The sequence below is a fragment of the Cavia porcellus genome, unplaced genomic scaffold (assembly GCF_034190915.1).
Source record: "Cavia porcellus strain 051 isolate PalLab524CR breed Dunkin Hartley unplaced genomic scaffold, mCavPor4.1 scaffold_8, whole genome shotgun sequence".
In the NCBI taxonomy this organism is placed as follows: Eukaryota; Metazoa; Chordata; class Mammalia; order Rodentia; family Caviidae; genus Cavia; species Cavia porcellus.
Genome location: NW_026947491.1, coordinates 36,434,280 through 36,454,202, shown reverse-complemented (window position 1 = coordinate 36,454,202; position 19,923 = coordinate 36,434,280). Strand labels below are relative to the sequence as shown.

Below are 19,923 nucleotides of genomic sequence, written 5' to 3'. Positions count from 1 at the left end.
TGCTTTGCCTGAGCATGACGTGAAATGTAATAGGGTGGCTTGTAAAGCGCTGATTTTAGCTTCCCATTAAAGAAGTATGCACATCTGATATAGGGGAAGGTGAGAATAGGCCGAGTGGAGCAAAGCAGGAAAGGAATGTCCTGACAGGGCATGAGGATGTTGGGTTGTCCTTTTAGCAGCTGTCCATGCACACAAAGGAGCTGACAGTCCTTTCTCTGGGTCAGATTTTCTATACCTGTTCAGTTCTGAAGACCCACTTTAGAAGATACATGAGCAAACTCACAGAAAAACCAGTTAAGAGATAGATATCCACTAAAACAATGAAAGCTCTCTGTGACTAGTTAGCAATCCTGAAAGGACTTGAACAGTTGACCTGGAGACAAGAAATGATAGGGAGTACATGATAGCTACCTTTAAATTAGATATACTGTATAAAATGTACATATAAATAATAAAATTAGCACTAATGAGTAGAATTTAGAGGAAGTTAACCTTGAGCTTGATATATGGGAAACATAGCAAATCAAGCTTTGTGATACAGACATATGTAGTATCTTAAATAGTAGAGGTCTCAGGATAAACTTTTCTTTCTCTAAACTTCATGTCCACTGAAACTACACACACACACACACACACACACACACATACTGAAAATGAGAGTAAGGAAGCTCTTCATGGGAGAGAAGATCCTGAGAGTAGCAGATGAGAAGTTTCAATTGTTGCTGCATGAAAAGATGAGCCCACAGACAAGACCTGCTCCTCACTGGAGGAGAGTGTCCCCAGGCAGAAAAGACACACACTGGAAGGTTTGAGATAACACAGATTTGAGGAAACAGTTAATGGAAGCTGATGACATTTTAGCCGATTTGTTGTAAAGACCTGGGGACAGACGGCCTCTTGGCTCTTTCAGTTCTGAGAAAACTGAGGGTCTTGAGGGTCCCTTAAAAGGATGAAAGAATTTCGTTTCTGAAAAGGCTGGTAGCCTCCATCTTGAGTAGTCTTAAACGGGAGCCTGGGGTAGGTCTTGATTCAGTGATGCTTCATGCACTTGATATTATCTCTGTCCCTACAAATTCAGAGGAGCACTGAGGTGTGCATTAGTTTCAAATACGAAAAACTGAAAAGGCAGAAAGAACCTGATTTATGAGGAGCAGGTTACCTGTAGCAACACTTGGCCTGCTGTGTCTCAAGTAGCCCAGATGGAGAGTGAAGCCTGGAATGGAACACGATCAGACAGAAGGCCAAGGACCACTGCAGGGCTAGAGGCTATCATCAGGCAGACAGTAACGGTGTGCACATGCGCTACAGAAACCTGCACAGGGCTTCCGGAAGCACAGGGGAAAGGACATATTGGACACAAGAAACTGCCTCAAGTGGAATTAGAAAGCCAGAGATTCAAATGAGTATAGATAAGTCTAAACATGGCACAGATTACTGCTGTACTTCATGGGACAGGATACTGTTGGAATGTTGTGGAAGAAAGACAGGGAAGAGCAGCAGCTGTTTACTCATGGGTTGATTTCTAGAATGACAAAGTCCCTTTTTGTTATGACTGGCTGGCTGGCTGATACAACTAAAACTACCCTGTCTTTAGCATTAAAACCTGCTTTCTGGAAGTCACCACAGTATGGAGAGGTGATGGCTACTCTCACTCTCTAGTGGTGCTTGCTCTGTCTCTCTCCTCCTCTCAGCAGTATTGTGCATGCATAGTGCACTTCCATTTTCATGTCCTTCACTAGGCCCTACACACGGAGTGTGTCAGGAGGACAGCAGTGGAGACGCATCTCAGGATCCAGAGAATCATGCCTTTGAGAAGTTTTCTGTCTCGGGTCATTGTGCCACTTCAATGACTCTCCCTGCTTCTCTTTGACCTCTCCATCCCCTTACAACTTTGAAAATCTTTGATCGCATTTTAAAGGAGCTCAGTCTACTTTGGTATGTGTCCTCAACTATACAATGTAACTTTCCAGAGCCTCTGTTCCTATGGAAAAACAGGAGGATAATACCTACCTTTGCGGTTTAAAGATTACATGACATAGTGTATGAGATTGGCACATACCTAAACACCTATGGAGTCCCACGTATGTATGGAAGATGCGTTATAAAATAATGATATTCTCAAATTGATAGAAACTGTAGCACCTTGAATTGGTTGCCTCAGCTATTAAAGCCTCATCTATGCTGAAGCCTTGTGTTTCTTGTTTTAAAAATTTTATTTAAAGAGAAAAAAAGCAAAACAGAAAAAATGGTAGACGTAATACAGAATTTCAAAAATATGAACAGTAAGAAATCACTAGTTGGTAGATTACATTTGGTCATCTTAGAAATAGTTGTTCAAGTTACAAAATTAAAGTATACAAAATAGACATTCAAATAGTGAACAGCAAACAGTTCTGTTCAATGATCCAACAAAAACTTAGTAATATGGTTATTTATCTTACACACTTAAACATACATGCAGTTATATCCTTTAGAGCACTTTCTTTTCCACTCTTTTTTACAGTAACAATTACACATTTTGGGTTTTATTACTCTTACAGTTATTACATTTTTTTGAAGAGAATGAAACCAAATGTGACAAAACAAAACAGAGTCAGTCAAAACAAAAGGATGGACATAATACATGATGTAAAAATAAAATACAAGGTGATCAACAGTGGTTACCATAATGCCTCTTGCTATCTTCAAAAGAATTGCCCATATCAGGTATAAAAATATTGAACAAAACAGTAGAGAGAAAAACCAATAAAAATGAAACATTGGACACATTACAAGACTTCAAAAGAAGATAATATTTAAACCAGAATCGGTATCATAGTGAATTTTATTGTCTTCAAAATAGGTGCCTATACCTTCAGACTTGATACTAGCAAACAAAGCAGAATAGAGTAAAATTAGTCAAAACAAGACAGTGAAAGCAATACAGGGCTTCAAAATCAAGTTAATAGGAAATCAAAAATGGTTGCCATAATATATCCTGCAATCTTTGGAATAGCTGTCTATGCCATCAAATCTAATACAAGAAGACAAACTGGAACAGAATAAAACCAAACTAAACAGAAAAATGAAAACAATATGGGTTTCAAATCATGATAAATGGTTAACAATGGCCAATGCCTTTCCTTTTTAGACAATCCCTTCCCTTTCACTTTCACGGGGTGCATTGTACATTTTGCATCTCACAACCTCCTTTAGCTTTTAGATTAGGGAGGCAACCTGCTCTTAACCTAAGTGATTTTGAACCTTTTTACCCCTGAGCACAATCTCAAGTTGTATCCACTTACCTAAAAGAGCCTCAAGGGTTTTTTTTTCCTTTGTAGCTGAGTAGTTTTCCATTGTATAAAAGTGTTACAGCTTTCCAGCCAATCTGCAGCTGATGGGCAAGCTACCCCCACGTCTATCTGTTTCCCTGTCACACAGAGCATTGTTTTCTCATCTTTGACTTTCAGTCTATAAATTCTCTTTTGGGTTAATTGTATTTCTTATATAGAGCACATTGATTAGCATGACCTTGTCTTTTTTTTTTCTTTTTTCTTTTTGTTTTTACTGGTACCAGGGATCAAACTCAGGACCATGTGCTTGTAAGGCAGGCGCTTATGCCACTGAGCTAAATCCCCAACCCCATATAGAGCATATTGATAGACCCTATGTCCTGATCACTCTGTCTGTGTTCCTTTTTATTGGTGAATCAAGGCCATCCATATTAGTGGTTATAGCCATCCTTCTCTGTCTCATCTCTGCCATATTATTTTTCTACCGTTGATTGTCTACTTTCCCCTTCATTCCACTGTCTGCCCGGTTCAGTGAGCTACCTCTGCCACTGTTCCTGAAACCATGGTCTTTTTCCTCTCTCTCTAGAATGTCCTTCAGTATTTTTGGTAGAGTTGGTTTTGTGGTCATGAATTCCCCCAGTTCCTCTTTGTCATGGAAGTATCTTGTTTCTCCATTAACTTTGAGAAATAGTTTTTCAGGGTACATCAATCTGGGTTGGAGATTATTTTCTTTCAGGTTTTGGAATATTTCGCTCCAAGCTCTTCTTGATTTGAAAGTTTGTGTTGAGAAGTCTGCCATGATTCTCATGGGTTTTCCTTTATAGGTGATTTGTTTCTTTTCTCTGACAGCTTTTAATATTCTATTCTTGTGTTGACTTTCTGGGATCTTGATTATTACATGTCTGGGTGTAGATCTATTTTGGTTATAGCTGGCTGGAGTTCTGTATACCTCATATATCTGAGTATCATTTCCTTTTCCTATGCTTGGAAAGTTCTCTTTAATTATTTCTGTAAATGGCCTTTGTGTTTACCCTTCTTCTTCACTTACATTTTTTATTCTTAAGTTATAGTTCATCTTGTCATCTTCTAGCTTTTGTATTGTTACTTCCTAGTTCCTTGCTGGTTTTTAAGAAATCTTTCCTTTTGCGATTGCAAGCTGCAAATCTGTCTTCAAGGTTTGATAGTCTATCTTTAGTTTCTTTCAAGCAGTTTTGCCAGCTTTCAATGGAGTTTTTAATTTCCTGATAATCGCTTTGAATCTGTTTCATGTGTTCTAAATCTTTTTTATATTCTTTATTGAAGGTTTCCTTCCTTTTTCTATGCTCCTCTATTCTTTCATCTGTGTCTTCATTAGAGATGCTTAGCAATTCTTTTATTATGTTTTTCATATCTTCTTGTATCTGCATAGTAGTTCTATTTTAAGTTCTTTTATAGCTTCATGGAGTTGTTTCTTTATTTCAGTTGCTGTTGCTTCAAAAACTACAGGTGTGCAACTTCTGATCTCTTCTGTGTTTACATCTGTTGGACCAGTACTGCTTGGAGGCCAGAGACTGCCTTTTGCTTCTTCCTTTTGTCATGTTCCTAGTTTCTTCCAGACAAGTAGGTATCAGGGGTCCCTGGCACTTCCTATATTGGTTATAATTACTCTGAAGTGTGTTGGGTAGGTATTTCTGCTGTTTGCTGCTTTCCCAATCTGCTGGTGGCTACTAGAGTATAAGCAGGGGTGGGGCAGGCTGGCCCCTCCCTTCTGAGCTGGTTAACCACAGGGAGTCTTCACCACCTTAGTGTGTTCCGGGTGGTTGGGTTGGTTAGGGATATCTTTAGGGAAACCTTGGCAGTGGCTATTGGACTGTGCAGAGAGGTGAGACTCAGTCCAAGCAATTTCTACCAGTCTGCTCCAAGCTAGGAGTGGCTGAACAAAGCCAGCTGCAGTTTTGTCTCTATGAAGCCTTGTATTTCATATCTACTTTTTTTTTTAATTTGCTGTCACTTGGAAGCCTTCATACAAGTCAGATATTTGTCATGAATGTAGGGATGCTTGGAGGTGTTTGTTTATGGCTTTTCAGTAGCTCCTGAGAGATTTTTAAGTCACCAGGAAGTTCTTGAAGTTCATTTATGTGTTTTGCCAGGTGTAAATTTGGGTTTGCAGGTGTAGAAGGTATAAAAATGATGTGAGTTTGTCCATGTGACGGTTAGATCCAGAGAAAGCTTGTAAAAGACTCATGGGGAACACAGAGGAGTAGAACAGATGATAATAATGGCAGCACTGCAGTATATTTCTTGTAGGAACTCGGGGCACGTCATTTTAGGGAAACAAGCACAGTTTGTGTATGGAAACAATGTGAATAGAACTAGCCAGGGAGAAAACAATCTTCCTATCTTTGTTATATTCCTGGATTATTCATTTGTGTGTTCTTGTTTATTTTAGGCCACTGAAATCTGAGAACCAGACCCGTTACATAACAGCTATTCTGTGTCTTCCCATTAGTGTTTGAGGTCCATTTTCCATGAGTGCTTCCATGATTTTAGTATGCATTTCCCATGTTGGTAAGAAATAATGCATTTATAGATTTCCTTGAAGGGTATCTGCTTTCTCTTCACTTAAAATTAACTATTATGAAATGCTGTGGGTTGCTATTAGAAATCTCAGGAGCATTTAAGTGAGTATTATTTTCCCATTTTACTTTAACAGGAGGGTGTTGATGAAGAAGGGGTTAAATTGAGTAGAATCATGAGCCTTACTAATAAACTACTTAGAAAATAAATGCGGATACTTTTCTGTTAACCTTTGTAGGTTTGCGAATTTCTTTTAGACTTACTATATGAGTTTTAACAACTCAAAATATTTACCTTTCTAAAATCCTAGCTTGATCTTCTGGAGAGGTTTTGCCTATCAAATTATAACCTGAATTCTTTCAGTCTCCCTTGGCTGTAATCTACCTTCCTAGTTTATCTCCTGTATTCTTCCAAGTTATATCCTGAAATAGCAGTTTGTGTGAGATTCCTAGCCTCATCCTGCTTCATACTTGTCCTCGTATGTCGTTAGTGTTTTATCTTGCCCAAGATTGTCAGCTGAGAGATTGGTCTGCTAATGCATACTGTGTGTCAGGACCTGCTCTGGCAGCCGGTATGCTTTATATCCAGTGTTCCATACGCCTTCTCTGCTGTGGCCTGCAGGACTCATGTCACTGTAGTTGGCTGTTGGTATCTTTTTGGGGTTTCTTTTTACCTTCAGGATGGGCTGGATTCACTTTTTCTTGTCACTCAGTAGCAGCTCAACAACTCTGCCAAATTATTCCTAAAGGGCTACTATGATATTTGCTTGTTTCCATTAGAAAATAGAATCAAACACTTAGAATGCAGGTAGTGGGACATAAATTATTTGTGCTTACTTCTATAACAGATTATTTTAGTGTTATTTTTCCCTTTTCAGTTTTTTATTTAGTTTATTTTTTAATTAGTTGTGAGCATAATACATTATCTTATTTGTCATGCTTTAAAAAATATAATGTAAATTTTTTGCTTGTTCCTGCCTGATCTTTGCAGTTCTCATCTTTAATGGTTCTTTTTAAAGTTTTACTAGTTGGATAGTTTGCTTACATATTTCTTTTCCTTGGGATATTTCATGGTTTTCTCCTAATTTTTAATACTTAAGTCTGTAATAAGTTGGATTGGATATGTTTACAAGTTAAGAATGCCAGAATGGAGGGTAGATAGAGCCAGGAACTGAGGTCAGGTGGTCTTGGTGCCAGTTGAGCTTTGAGTCCTTTGTGCAGTTTTGGACCTTGAGCAGTGTAGAAACCTTTTCACCTGTGGGGAAAGCTGTGGTAGATTCATGTAAGGAATAAATGAAATCCAATGAGGGGAAGTAGATTTGTGGGATTTTTGAGGAGGCCCTGAAATACTGTTTCATTGAATTCTTCGAGTACTCTTATAGCACCATTTGAAAGAGACTTTCAGCTTGCTCCAAGTCACACAGTAAGTGCTATGATCAAACCCAGTTATATTTTTAGCAATGGTTTGTTTTTATTAATTTGTACATAACACAGACTTGAATTTATTTAGCAAAATCAGTCATTTTTAATAACATATGAGTCCTCTAACATCATGGAATGATACCTCTTTTTAGGAATGAAGCTGGTTTTCTGACAAGTTGACAATAAAACATATCAGTGTTCCAAGGCCTTTCATTGTACCCCAGCAGTTTATGATGTATAGTAACACTTGATTATCATTTTCAACTGTTTCTATCTTTCTGATCTTATTGAAGCTTTAATAGTAAGACAGAACCTAAAGTTCTGAGGTTAATACTCAATTTAGATTTTAATCTATGACTCTTGGGTCACACATGCAAAGCAGCCAACATATACTAAGCTCCTGTATTGTTCCAAATAGTTTTTTTAATTAACCTAAGTGATGGTCCTGACTCAATTTCTTGTTCTTATAAAATAACAAACCCAGTTCTTAGATCCTATATAGTCCTTTGTCCTGAGAATTCCTGGAGAGATGCTATCCCAGCCAATGAATCATTTCTCTGAAATAATGCAGAAGTGCAATCCTGAAGTCTCCATACCACAGAATATTCAGAGAAGAAAAGCATTTAGAAAATGATGAACATGTTGAAATATTCAGAATATTTTTGTTTTGATAACTATTTCATAAAACATCTCAAATTGCTGATAAAGGATAGGGAATTCACTTGTTAAAACCTGACCTCAAGGTAGTGATATTGGCATAACATAAGCAAAAGAATTAATGCCACAGGAGTGGAAATAGCCAAGGACCCATATGCAGTATAGTGGAAAGATCATCACTGGGAGTGGACCTTTGTATAGAATTAGGTATGATTCCACCACAAGGCTGTGATATTTTTAAGGCTTGGAGAGTTACAGAGCTAAAAACAAAGAGGCAGTGTGATCTCGCGTCTCTTGGCTCACGGTCCCTTCCTCCATGTTCCAAACTAGACGTATCATATTCAAATTTCTGTGTTCCCTTAGTTTGCTTCCCTCTTACACTTACAGACATTTATGATTAAATTAGGACCACCTGGATGATTTTCATTTCAAGGTCAGTTTATTAGCAGCCCTAATTCTTGTAATCAATCTTAAATGCCCCTTACAGGCAGATTCTGGGGTTAGGACATGAACCTTGAAGGGAGATAGTGCATTATTTTTCCTCATAAGCAGGATAAGTGAATAAATGATGAATTAATTCAGAAAAGCTGTCAGAACAGGGGAACTAGTATTGTGCCAGCTACAATAGGTAGAAAAATTAATAAATGTCTCTTATTTCAAGGAGCTGATTGATGATCACTGGCTTTAGGGGTAGTAGGAGATTATCGAGAGTCCTACATCTTTCCCTTTGACTCTCAGATAAGTTTCTCTCTGACACCTCAGATTTAGTTCAGATTAATTTGTGCTCTCAATGCATCCCTGACCACTAGAACACAGACAGTTTGGCAAATGTGTAAATAAAATAAAACTTATTACAGTAAGAAACATATTGCCAAGGGTAATGGGATAAATGTGTTCAAAGCGAGGGGGCATGTGTTTTGATTATTTGAAGGGTATTAATGGAAATGTATCCTTTACTGTGATAAACTTTTAACTTTATTCACTGTATTTTGTTTAAAGCAAAACAAAAAAAAAAAGAATGGAAATGATACAGAATTTCAAAAAAAGTAGGAAATTGACACTAGCTAATATATTGCACATTGTTATCTTAGAAGTGGTTGTTCAGGTTACAAAATCCAGGCACAAAAGTGATCAGTCAAACAATGGCAGCACAAACTGTTCTTTTTGATGAACAGAGATTAATAGTATAGTTATCTGTCTAGCATACACACACACACACACACACACACACACACATACACACATACATTTATATGTGTTTACCAACATACATAAAATCTTTTCCTTCCTTTTTTCATTTCCCTTATCTCAGTTGTCCTTTAGAGCATTTTTCTTTCCCTTTCATTATTATAATATCTATTGTATATTTTGCATATTATCACTCTTTCAGTTTTTTAATTTTTATTATTTTTTATGCTAGAGAAACTGAAATATTTATAAATCTGAATATGATTTATTTCACTTACGAGTATGGTCCCAAGTTGCCTTCATTTACCTATAAAAGCCTCAAGATTATCCTTTTTTATAGCTGAGTAATATTCCAGTGCATAAAAATATTACATCTTTTTTATTCATTCTGTGTTTGATGGGCATTTTGGTAGTTTCCAAGGTTTAACTATTACAAATTGTGCTACTACAAACATGGGTGCACATATATCGCTGTGACATGACCTTTTCAGTTTTTCTGGGAAAATAACTAGAAGGGGAATAGCTGGATTAAATGGGACTTCCAATCCTAGTTTTCTGAGGAATCTCCATACTGATTTCCACAGTAGCACACCAGTCTACACTCCCACTAGCAGTGGAGAAGTGTTCTTTTTTTCCCCACAGCCCCACCAACATTTGTTATTGGTGGATTTTTTGATTGCAGCCATTCTTTATGGAGTTAGAATTTCAGTGTTGTTTTAACTTGAATTTCTCAAATGACTAGTGGTATTGAACATGTCTTCATGTACTTACTTTACATTTATATTTCTTTATCTGAGAAGTATGTGTTCATCTCAGGTGCCCATGTTTTGATTGGGTCTTTGAATTTGGTGAGCTTGATGTTTTTCAGTTCTTTAGATGTTCTAGATATAAAATCCTTTGTCTTATATACAGCTGGCTAAAAATCTTTCCCATTCTGTGGGTTTTCTTTTCACTTTGTTGGTGATTTCTTTTGAAGTACAAAAGCTTTTTAGTAAGAGATCCCAATTGTTGATTCTTTGAAGTACTTGGTATTTTATTCATGAACTCTTTGCCTACCCCTATGTTTTCAAGATTTCTGTCTACGTTGTCTTCTAGTAGATTTAGTGTTTCTGTTTTAATATTTAGATCTTTGATGCATTTTGACTTTAGTTGTAGTGTGTGGCGATACACAGGGGTCTAGTTTCAGTCTTTGGCCTGTGGAAAGCCAATTTTTCCAGCATTATTTATTGAAGAGATTATCTTTCTTCCAGTGAACATGCATAGCCCCTTTGTCAACAATAAAGTGACTGAGTATATCTGGAATCTTCTAATCTCTCCCAGTGATCCTTAGATTTGTTTTTTGGCCAATACCATGCTGATTTTATCACAGTAGCTTTGGAGTATAACTTCAGGTCATGGATTGTTAATGCCTTTTGCCTTGCCTTCGTTGCCCAGGACTAACTTTGCTGTTCTAAGTCTCTTCTGTTACCAAATGCATTTTAGAAATGTTTCCTCTAGATCTGTAAGGTATGTTAATGACACTTTGATTGGAATTGCATTAAATCTGTATAACAGTTTAGGGAGTACAGCCATTTTGACAATGTTGGTTCTTCCTAACCAGGAGCAAGGGATATCTTTCCATTTTATGAAGTCCTCTTCAGTCTCCTTTTTTGAGTACTATAGTTTTCAACATGTATGTCTTTTACATCAATTGTTAGGTTTATTCCTAAGTATTTCATTGTTTTGAATGCTACTGTGAAAGGTGTCATTTCCATAATTTCTCTCTCAGTGAGCTTGTTGTCTGTGCACAGGAATGCTATTGATTTTTGAGTGTTGACTTTGTATCCAGCTGTACTGCTGAATTTGCTTATTAACTCTAATAGTCTTTGACAGAGTGTTTGGGATCTTCTATGTAGAGTATCATGTTATCTGCAAATAGTGACAGTTTGACCTCTTCCTTTCCTGTCCTTATTCCTTTTATTTCTCTCTCTTGTCTGATTGCTCTAGCTAATGTTTCCAAAACTATATTGAACAGGAGCGGTCACAGTCTTGTCTTGTTCCTTATTTTAGAGTGAAAGCTTTAAATTTTTGTCCATTTAATATAATGTTGGCTGTTGGTTTGTCATAGATGGCTTTTATCAGATTGAGCTAGATACCATCTATTCCGAGTTTCTGTAGGGATTTATTATTATTATGTTAGACTTTATCAAAAGCTTTTTCTGAGTCTATTGAGATGATCGTGTGATTTTTGTTTTTGACTTGTTGATGTGGTGTATTACATTTATTGATTTGCATATGTTAAACCATCCCTGCATTCCTGGGATAAATCCCACTTGATTATGATGTATAATCAATCTTCTTGATGATTTGCTGCATTCTATTTGCCAGTATTTTATTGAGAATTTTTGTATCAATATTTACCAGGGAGTTTGGCCTACAGTTCTTTTTGGTTGGGTCTTTCTCTGGTTTTGGTATCAAAGTAATACTTGCCTCCAGGAATGAGTTAGGAAGAATTGTTTCCCTTTCAATTTCATGGAAGAGTTTAAGGAGTATTGGTGTTAAATCATCTCTAAATTTCTTATAGAATTCAGCTGTGAATCCATCAGGTCCTGGGCTTTTCTTTGTTCATAAGTTTTTAATCACATTTTCATATTCCATATTCAAAATTGTTAGATTTTTAAAATTTTATTTAAGGAGAAAAAGAAAAAAAAAACAGAAAAAGGGTACAAGTAATACAGAATTTCAAAAAAACACACAGTAGGAAATCACTAGTTAATAGGTTACATACTGTCATCTTAGAAATAGTTGTTCACATTACAAAATTAAAGCATATAAAGTGGACATTCAGACAGTGAGACTGAAAACAGTTCTGTTCAGTGATCCAACAAAAACTTAGCAATATGGTTATCTATCTTATTTGCTTAAATATACATGCAGTTATATCCTTTAGAGCACTTTCTTTCCCTTTTTTTTACTATGACAATTACACATTTTGGGTTTAATTACTCCCACAGTTCTTATTACTTAGTTTTTGAAGAGAATAAAACCAAATGTGACATAATAAAACAGAGCCAAATCAAAAGGGTGGACATAGTACATAATATAAAAACAGAATATAAGGTGATCAACAATGGTTACCATAATGCCGCTTGCTATCTTAAAAAGAATTGCCTATATCATCAGTTGTAATAAAATTGAACAAAACAGTAAAGAACAAAACCAGTAAAACCAAAACATTGGAGACATTACAGGACTTCAAAAAAAGATAATAGTCAAACCAGAATGGGCATCATAGTGAATCTTATTGTCTTCAAAGTTGTTGTCTATACTCTCAAACTTGGTACTATCAAGCAAAACAGCATAGAGTAAAATGAGTCAAAACAAGATGGTGAGGGCAATACAGGGTTTCAAATCAAGTTAATAGGAATTCAAAGTGGGTTACTATAATATATCCCGCTATTTTTATTTTTTCCCTTAATTAAAAAGATAAAAATAAAAAATAAAAAAGGAGATTGAGATAAAAGAGGACATAACAACAAAACAGCACAGGTCAGAACATAACAATTTAAGCAACATAGTGTTTCACTACAAGATATCCCGACATAAAAGTAGTTACCATAGTGTCTCTTTTCTTGAAATATTTGAGTGTAACTTCATATACTGTAACATCAAAGATATCAAGACAATGTAAAACCATTCAAGAGAATGACAGTATTACAGGGTATTTAGAATCAACTAACAGAAAATGAACAATGATTTCTGTATTATCTCCTTGTCTATACAAGTTTTTGTTTATATTATCACATATAATAAAATCCAATAAGATACATATTAAGACTGATAGAGACAGAAGAACAAAAGCTTGATGGGACTTCAAAACAAGATGATATTAAATCAGCACTAGCTGTTACGATGTCTTGTTTTCTCTAAAATAGGTGTTAATACCATCTCAGACAATAAAATCAAACAGCCCAGAATAAAACCATTACAATTAATGAATGAAAACATTATAAGGCTTCAAAGCAATATAATGGGGAATCATGATTACCACATACTTTTCTGTATTCTTATCATTTCTTACACTAGGGAAACTATTCAGCTTGAGACCATACTCATAAGTGTAAGCTATGATAACAATACATAAAAGTATGTGGTAATCATGATTCCCCAAAATTGTTAGATCTTCTTGATTCATCTTTGGTAATTCATACATTTCTAGAAATCTTATCCATTTCCTCTGTATTTTCCACCCTTTCTGAGAAAAGGTTTTCAAAGTAGGTATTCATGATCTTCTGAATTTCCATGAGATCTGTAGTAATTTCACCATTTTCATTCATTATTGCATGTATTTGAGTTTTTTCTTTCTTTTTCTTGATAAGGTTGGCTAGAGGTTTATCATTTTTGTTTATTTTCTTAAAGAACCTGCTCTTTGATTCATTAATTTTTGTATTATTTTCTTAGTCTCACTTGCATTAATTTCTGCTCTGATGTTTATAATTTCCTTTTCTATGAACTTTGGGCTTGACATTCTCTTCTTTTTCTAGAAACTTGAGGTGTAGCATTAGGTTTACTTGTGCTTGTTCCATTTTCCTGATGTGACAATTCATTGCTATATATTTCTCTCTTAGGGACCACTTTTATTGCATCCCACAGGTTTTGGTATGTTGTATCTGCATTTTCATTGAATTGTAGGTATTGTTTAATTTCTTCTTTAATTTCACCTATAATCCACTGGTTGTTCAAGAGGTTGTTATTTAATTTTCATGCGTTTATGTAGGCATTACAGTTTTTTGCCATTAATGCCAATTTCAGTGCACTGTGATCATATATTATGTGTGGTGTAATTTCAGTCCCTTTGCATTTGCTTAAAAATGTGCTATGGGCTAATTAATGTATGGCCTGTTTTAGAGATTTTCCCATACACAGCTTAGAAGAATGTGTGTTCTGGTGTGGTGGAGTGGAACACTCCTTAAATGTCAACTAAGTCCATTTGTTCTCAGGTTTGAATCAGTTCTGTTATTTCTTGGCTGACTTTTTGTTTAGTTGATCTATCGCTTTGTGACAAGGGTATTAGGGTCTCTATTACAATTGTGTTATTGCGTATTAGGTTTTTCATGTCCATTAGTATTTGTCTTATATAACTGGGTGCTCCTGTATTTGGTGCATATAGACTTATGATTGTTAGCCCTTCCTCTTGAATTTTTCCCCTACCCTAGTATGTAGCGACTGATGATTCTATGGCCCCCTAGGTCCATGGAGCCCTAGTATGTAGCGAGTGATGATTCTATGGCCCCCTAGGAGCTGTGGCCAACTATCCTGGTGGCCCCTAGGTCCATGGAGCAGGGTGTGGGGGGCTGTTCATGCCAACCATCAGAGTGGCCCTAGGACATGGAGCAAGGAGGGGGTGAAGCTGACGATCCTGGCAGCCCCTAGGTCCATTGAGCAGGTCACTGTATTTTTGATCACACCACATTAAATAAATGTTTATGGCAGTTTTTGTCAGAGAAAAACATAATGTGTCCTCATCTTATTCACTGCATCTGATACCATAACTTCTGGCTCTTTCTCAAAGTCAAAATGACCAGGAAGGATAAATGATTTGAATTGATTCAGGTCATCAAGGCAGCCACAGCAGTACGACTAGACAAGACCTGTACAACTGCTTCAGAAAGTGGCCAGAACTATGGAATAAGTGTGTTTGAAGCAAGGGGGAATGTTTTGAGGGGGATTAATGGCAATAGGTATCTTTCACTATAATAAATTTTAAAAATTTAAATATCAACCATACTTTCTGATAATACCTTGTACTTCATCACACTTGTAATGTTATTTAAATAAATGTCCTCTACTAGATTTTATGGGTAGTGAAAGCAATAAAACTTATCTGTTTTATTTCTCAATGTGCAGTGTTGAACAGAGGGCCAGGTGTATGATACATATTCAAAAACTTGAAGAAATGAATGAAGATAGGAAAATGAGTGTCAAAATCATGTATAACATGTTCTTCCCGGGTTCTTTGTCACCTGGGTCCTTGAGCTTTCTGCCATGGCACACGAAGTGGGGAATGCAGTTGTAATGTATTCCCCTTCTCACTCTGCAGAGCAAGGAGCATTTACCAGATCAAGCCTATCATAATCAAGACAAGATTAAGAATCTGTGCTTCAAGTGCATAGATTATGAGACAGGAGAGTTTGGTCATGGCACAGAGGAGGAGGATACTGTACTGTCCCAGGAAAGACAGACTTCTAACACTGACTGAACTTTTGTGCCCTCCACCTCTCTAGGAGAAGAGAACATGCTGCCTCTGCTGACACAGGAGTCCAGTTCCAAAGCTCGGAGGGGCATTTTAAGGAGAGCTGTGTTTTCAGAGGACCAGAGGAAGGCTCTGGAAAAGATGTTTCAGAAGCAGAAATACATCAGCAAAACAGACCGAAAGAAACTTGCCATCAACTTGGGACTAAAGGAATCACAGGTACTATTGAATCGGAAGATACCGCCTGCTCCTGACTTTTAAAGTAATATAATGGAATCCATTAATTTAGCAAATATTTCTTGTATTGGGCTTGGTGCTGTACTCTGTGGTATTCTTGAAATGCTTCTTACAATTTTTAGTGGGTGGAAATATTTCTGATAATTCCTATTTGGAAGTAGATCTGTTTGCTAAGAGCTCTAGGTTTTTGTCTTTGGGCTGACTGATTTTTCCAGAATGAAGAAAAATGCTAAAGATGTAACATTTAAAGCATAGTGAGGAATTTTTGATGTATTTTTTTTGCCCTATATACAGAGAATCAGACCAAATAATTTCCTTCAAATACAGAAACCAATTTTCCTTTTTCTTCATTTTTAATGTAAAAATCAAAGCATGAATGAATGATACCTTTTAATATGTATCAGTGTTTGGCACTGTGAGTCTATGCCATGTACAGTTAAGTCATTTCACATTTGTAGCATTTATCTTTCTTGTTGCTATTTTATGTAATTGAGAATGAGACTCTCTGGTTTTTGATGTAAGGTGTTAACATTTTCCTCCTTACTTCCTCCTTACACTTTCCTCCTTACTTTCCTCCTTACATTTTCCTCCTTATAGTCATCATGTACTATAATCTTGCCCATTTTCCAGATTAAGAAGTGTAGAGAAGAGAGTGTAAGTCCAGTGTCAAATATAGCAAAACTCTTTGAGAACTGGAGTCCCATCCTAGCTCTCAAACAAGTCCCATCTTGATTCTGGGCTTGTGTTCTCCTTAACCTGGAGCCACCACATTCGGCAGTACAGGGTTTCCATTGTACAAGGAAGGGCATCTGGCCAAAAGCCTTGATGGTTCTTGGCTCTGAGACGGAAAAATAGACCACCCTGGGGACCCTAGGGGTCCCCACGTCTCTCTAGGGACTCAATCTGGATTCCTGTCTGTCAGATAATGTTACATTCTTACTTTGTTCTTTTTTAAAAATTTTTTATTTTAAAGAAAGAAAAGTAAACAAAAATAAAAACAATGATTCAGAGTTTCAAAACAGGATAATAAATTAACAATGGTTAATATGTTGCATATTGTTGTCTTTAAAGTAGTTCCTCAGATTACAAGCTATAGGACTTTGTTTTATCGTTTGACCATAAGATTACACAGATTCTGTATCTTACCCTCCTCTTCCCATACCAACTGTCTCACAGCCGTCTGTTGTCTCACTCCCCATCCAGCCCAAGCCGCGTATGGGTTAGAGTTGTAAACCTGTCACTTGTGAGTAACTGCCTTTGTTCTGCCTACCCTTTGCTACCACAGACTCTATTTAGTTACTCTCCTAACTCAGACTCAGGGCTCAGAATTTGGAGTGTGTAACTGCTCTGGGCCAGCCGGCTTAATAAAGCTTGTTTCCCTCTATTTCTTTGATGTGCCACTTGTGCTTTCTGTGTCACTGATAAATCTGGCTTTGCTGTAATATTTGGTAAAATCCAAAGTTACTGTAATAGTGCAGCTGTATTCACCCGAATTTTCTAATTAGCGTAAAAGAACTGAAGGGCTATCAGAGACTCTGTCCTAACAGTGCTCTACTGTTGTTCCCCACTACAGATGATCTTGGTTTTAACTTTGGACTTTATTGAAACTAGTTATTATTGTGAGAATCTCTTCTTAACCTTTCTTCCTTCAGGGAAGTGATCTGTCTACCCCATCCACTTCCCCACCTTCAGCTCTTGGGAGTCTTAGGATTCAGGGTGTGGTATGGTAGACGGTAATTGATCTAGATTGTTTTCCCTCATTGGTACTAGTAAGTCCATGGCCTTAACTGGTCGGTTGTATTGTGCCTCAGTAAAATAACAAGAATAATTATTGAAATTAAGTCTCCATTATATATGCAGTTTTGTGAATATAACAGATAAATCAATAGTTATTCTGTGATGATCTGTTATGTGTAAAACACTATACTAAATGGGCAGTAAGAGGAAATGTTAGTAAATACTGAGGAGTTCACATTCTTTGCACCCTAGTAACTACACCCAGTGAAAACTCATGAAAATTAGGTAACAATATAAGACTACATACTAACATGAGGGTATTGCCTGCTGGGTTAGGTACTAGTTCTCAAAGTTGTCTTTTATTCTGGAACCTTACATTAATTAGTGCATCTGTCTGGTGAGAACAGCGTTATGACTGGTTTGCACACTCTCAAGAAGCCTGGCAGTGGATTGCCCGATCTTTAGAAGAGCTATAGGGGCCCAGTGAGGGTGATGGATCTCACAGATACAGATAAAAAGTCACATAGTTGGGAATATATAAACAGGTTTCAGAGGCTGGGGACGCTCTGGTTGGGAAACTTCATAATTTGAAGTAGATGTTGAAAGAAAGTCGCTAGGTTCCGTCTGAAAAGGTATGAAAAACTGTCCTAGTATATATATTATGTGTCTGTAAAACTACTCTTAAACCCCAAATGCATAACTATGTCTTCAAAAACAGTTATGGGGAGATAATCATAATCTCAAAGAAGTTCAGTGTTTTTCTTGTTTGCTATCTTTTAGTTTTTATAGATGGGAACATAGTTTTAATCATATCACTTTTAAAATAAAAATGCCACAGAGTGAATGTTTTTTGTCTTAGTAAATTTCATGGGACATTTCAGAAGTAATTTAGCATTTTATTTCCATGTATTATTTATTTCATGATTAATTCATAATATTTGTTGTGGCAAGCTAAAACAAAAGTGCACTTTGTAAAGTTAAAAATGAAAATTTATCTTGCTTACTTCCAATACCTTGTTTACTGGTATTGTATATAAATGTCTCATTTAAATTTATTGAAGCATAATGTATTATTTTAAAAATAAATTTACATGTGAGTTGTATGTGCACAATAATGCCAACACTTGCATGATGCTTGCTGTGTGCACTTATGTTTGATGTAAAGATCCTTTGAGATAGCTACTTTTATTACCACTATTTTATAAACGAAGAGATTGAGACGCAGAATTGCATGTATATATTTTCAAACAATAGTGGGGGTCGTACTGTGCATATATTTTGGCTTTGCTTGAAAAACAGTAAAAATCATCTCTATAACCCAGTACAGACTTCCAGGAATAGAAGCCAGAAGCTCCCCAAAGATCACTTCCTAGTCATTACCTACTTCTACCAAGGATAGCCATCATCCTGACTTTTAACTGTATAGCTCAGGTTAGCCTGTTTTGTGCTTTGTATTAGTTAAATCTTTGTGTATGTATTCCTTTGTATGTGGTTTCTGTTGCTTACATTATGTTTGTGATATTCTTCATGTTGTTGCATGTGGCAGTAAGAGTGCTTTTCCTCATGGCCGTATTGTATTACCACTACATGGTTTAATACAATCCATTCTACCGATGGTGGACATATGTATTGTTCCCATTTCAGTCATTTATCAATAATGCTGACAGTCCATATTGTTTTGTACTTTGTTCCCCTCATTCAAATATTATGGGATGGGTTCTTCTGTGTCAGTACATATTAATCTACTGCATTCTTTTGTGTGTGTGTATCTCATTGTGGATTCTTATGTAGTTGTATCATAAATAATTTAGCCACTCTCTTTTTTTAATTTTATTTAAGGAGAAAAGAAAAAAATAGCAGAGAAAGGGTACAAGTTATACAGATTTACAGAAAAAAATAAACAGTAGGAAATCACTAGTTAATGGATTACATATTGTCATCTTAGAAATAATTGTTCAAGTCACAAAATTAAAGCTTGTAAAGTGGACATTCCAACAATGATACTGCAAACAGTTCTGTTCAATGATCCAATAAAACTCTGTGATATCATTTTCTATCTTATACACTTAAATATACATGCAGTTATATAGTTTAGAGCACTTTCTTTTCCTCTCTTTTGTACAATGACTATTACACATTTTGGGTTTCATTGTTCCCACGGTTCTTATTACTTTTTTGGAAGAGAGTAAAACCAAATGTGACATAACAGAACAGAATCGGTCAAGTCAAAAGGGTGGACATAATAGATAATGTAAAAACATAATACAAGGTGATCAACAACGGTTACCATAATGCCTCCCGCTATCTCTAATAGAATTGCCTATATCATTAGTTATAATATAATTGAACAAAACAGTAAAGAATAAAACCGACAAAACCAAAACATTGGAGACATTGTAGGTCTTCAAAATTAGATAAAAGTCAACGAGAATGGGCGTTATAATGAATCTCATTATCTTCACAGCTGATGCCTAAACTTTCGAACCTGATACTATCCAGCAAAACAGAATAGGGGAACATCAGTCAAAAACAAGATGGTGAGAGTAATACAGGGCTTTAAATCGAGATAATGGAAAGTCAAAGTGGGTTACTATAATATATCCTGCTATTTTTTTCCTTTAAT

General features: G+C 36.2%; 1 protein-coding gene across 1 annotated transcript in view; it reads left to right on the top strand.

The window, feature by feature from the left end:
• Positions 1-19,923, top strand: part of Dbx2 (developing brain homeobox 2) — a 45,456-nt gene that overhangs the window by 17,884 nt on the left and 7,649 nt on the right. Inside the window, exon 3 of the mRNA XM_063254598.1 lies at positions 15,358-15,545. Coding sequence (XP_063110668.1) covers positions 15,358-15,545 — 188 coding nt within the window. The remainder of the gene's footprint in view (positions 1-15,357; positions 15,546-19,923) is intronic.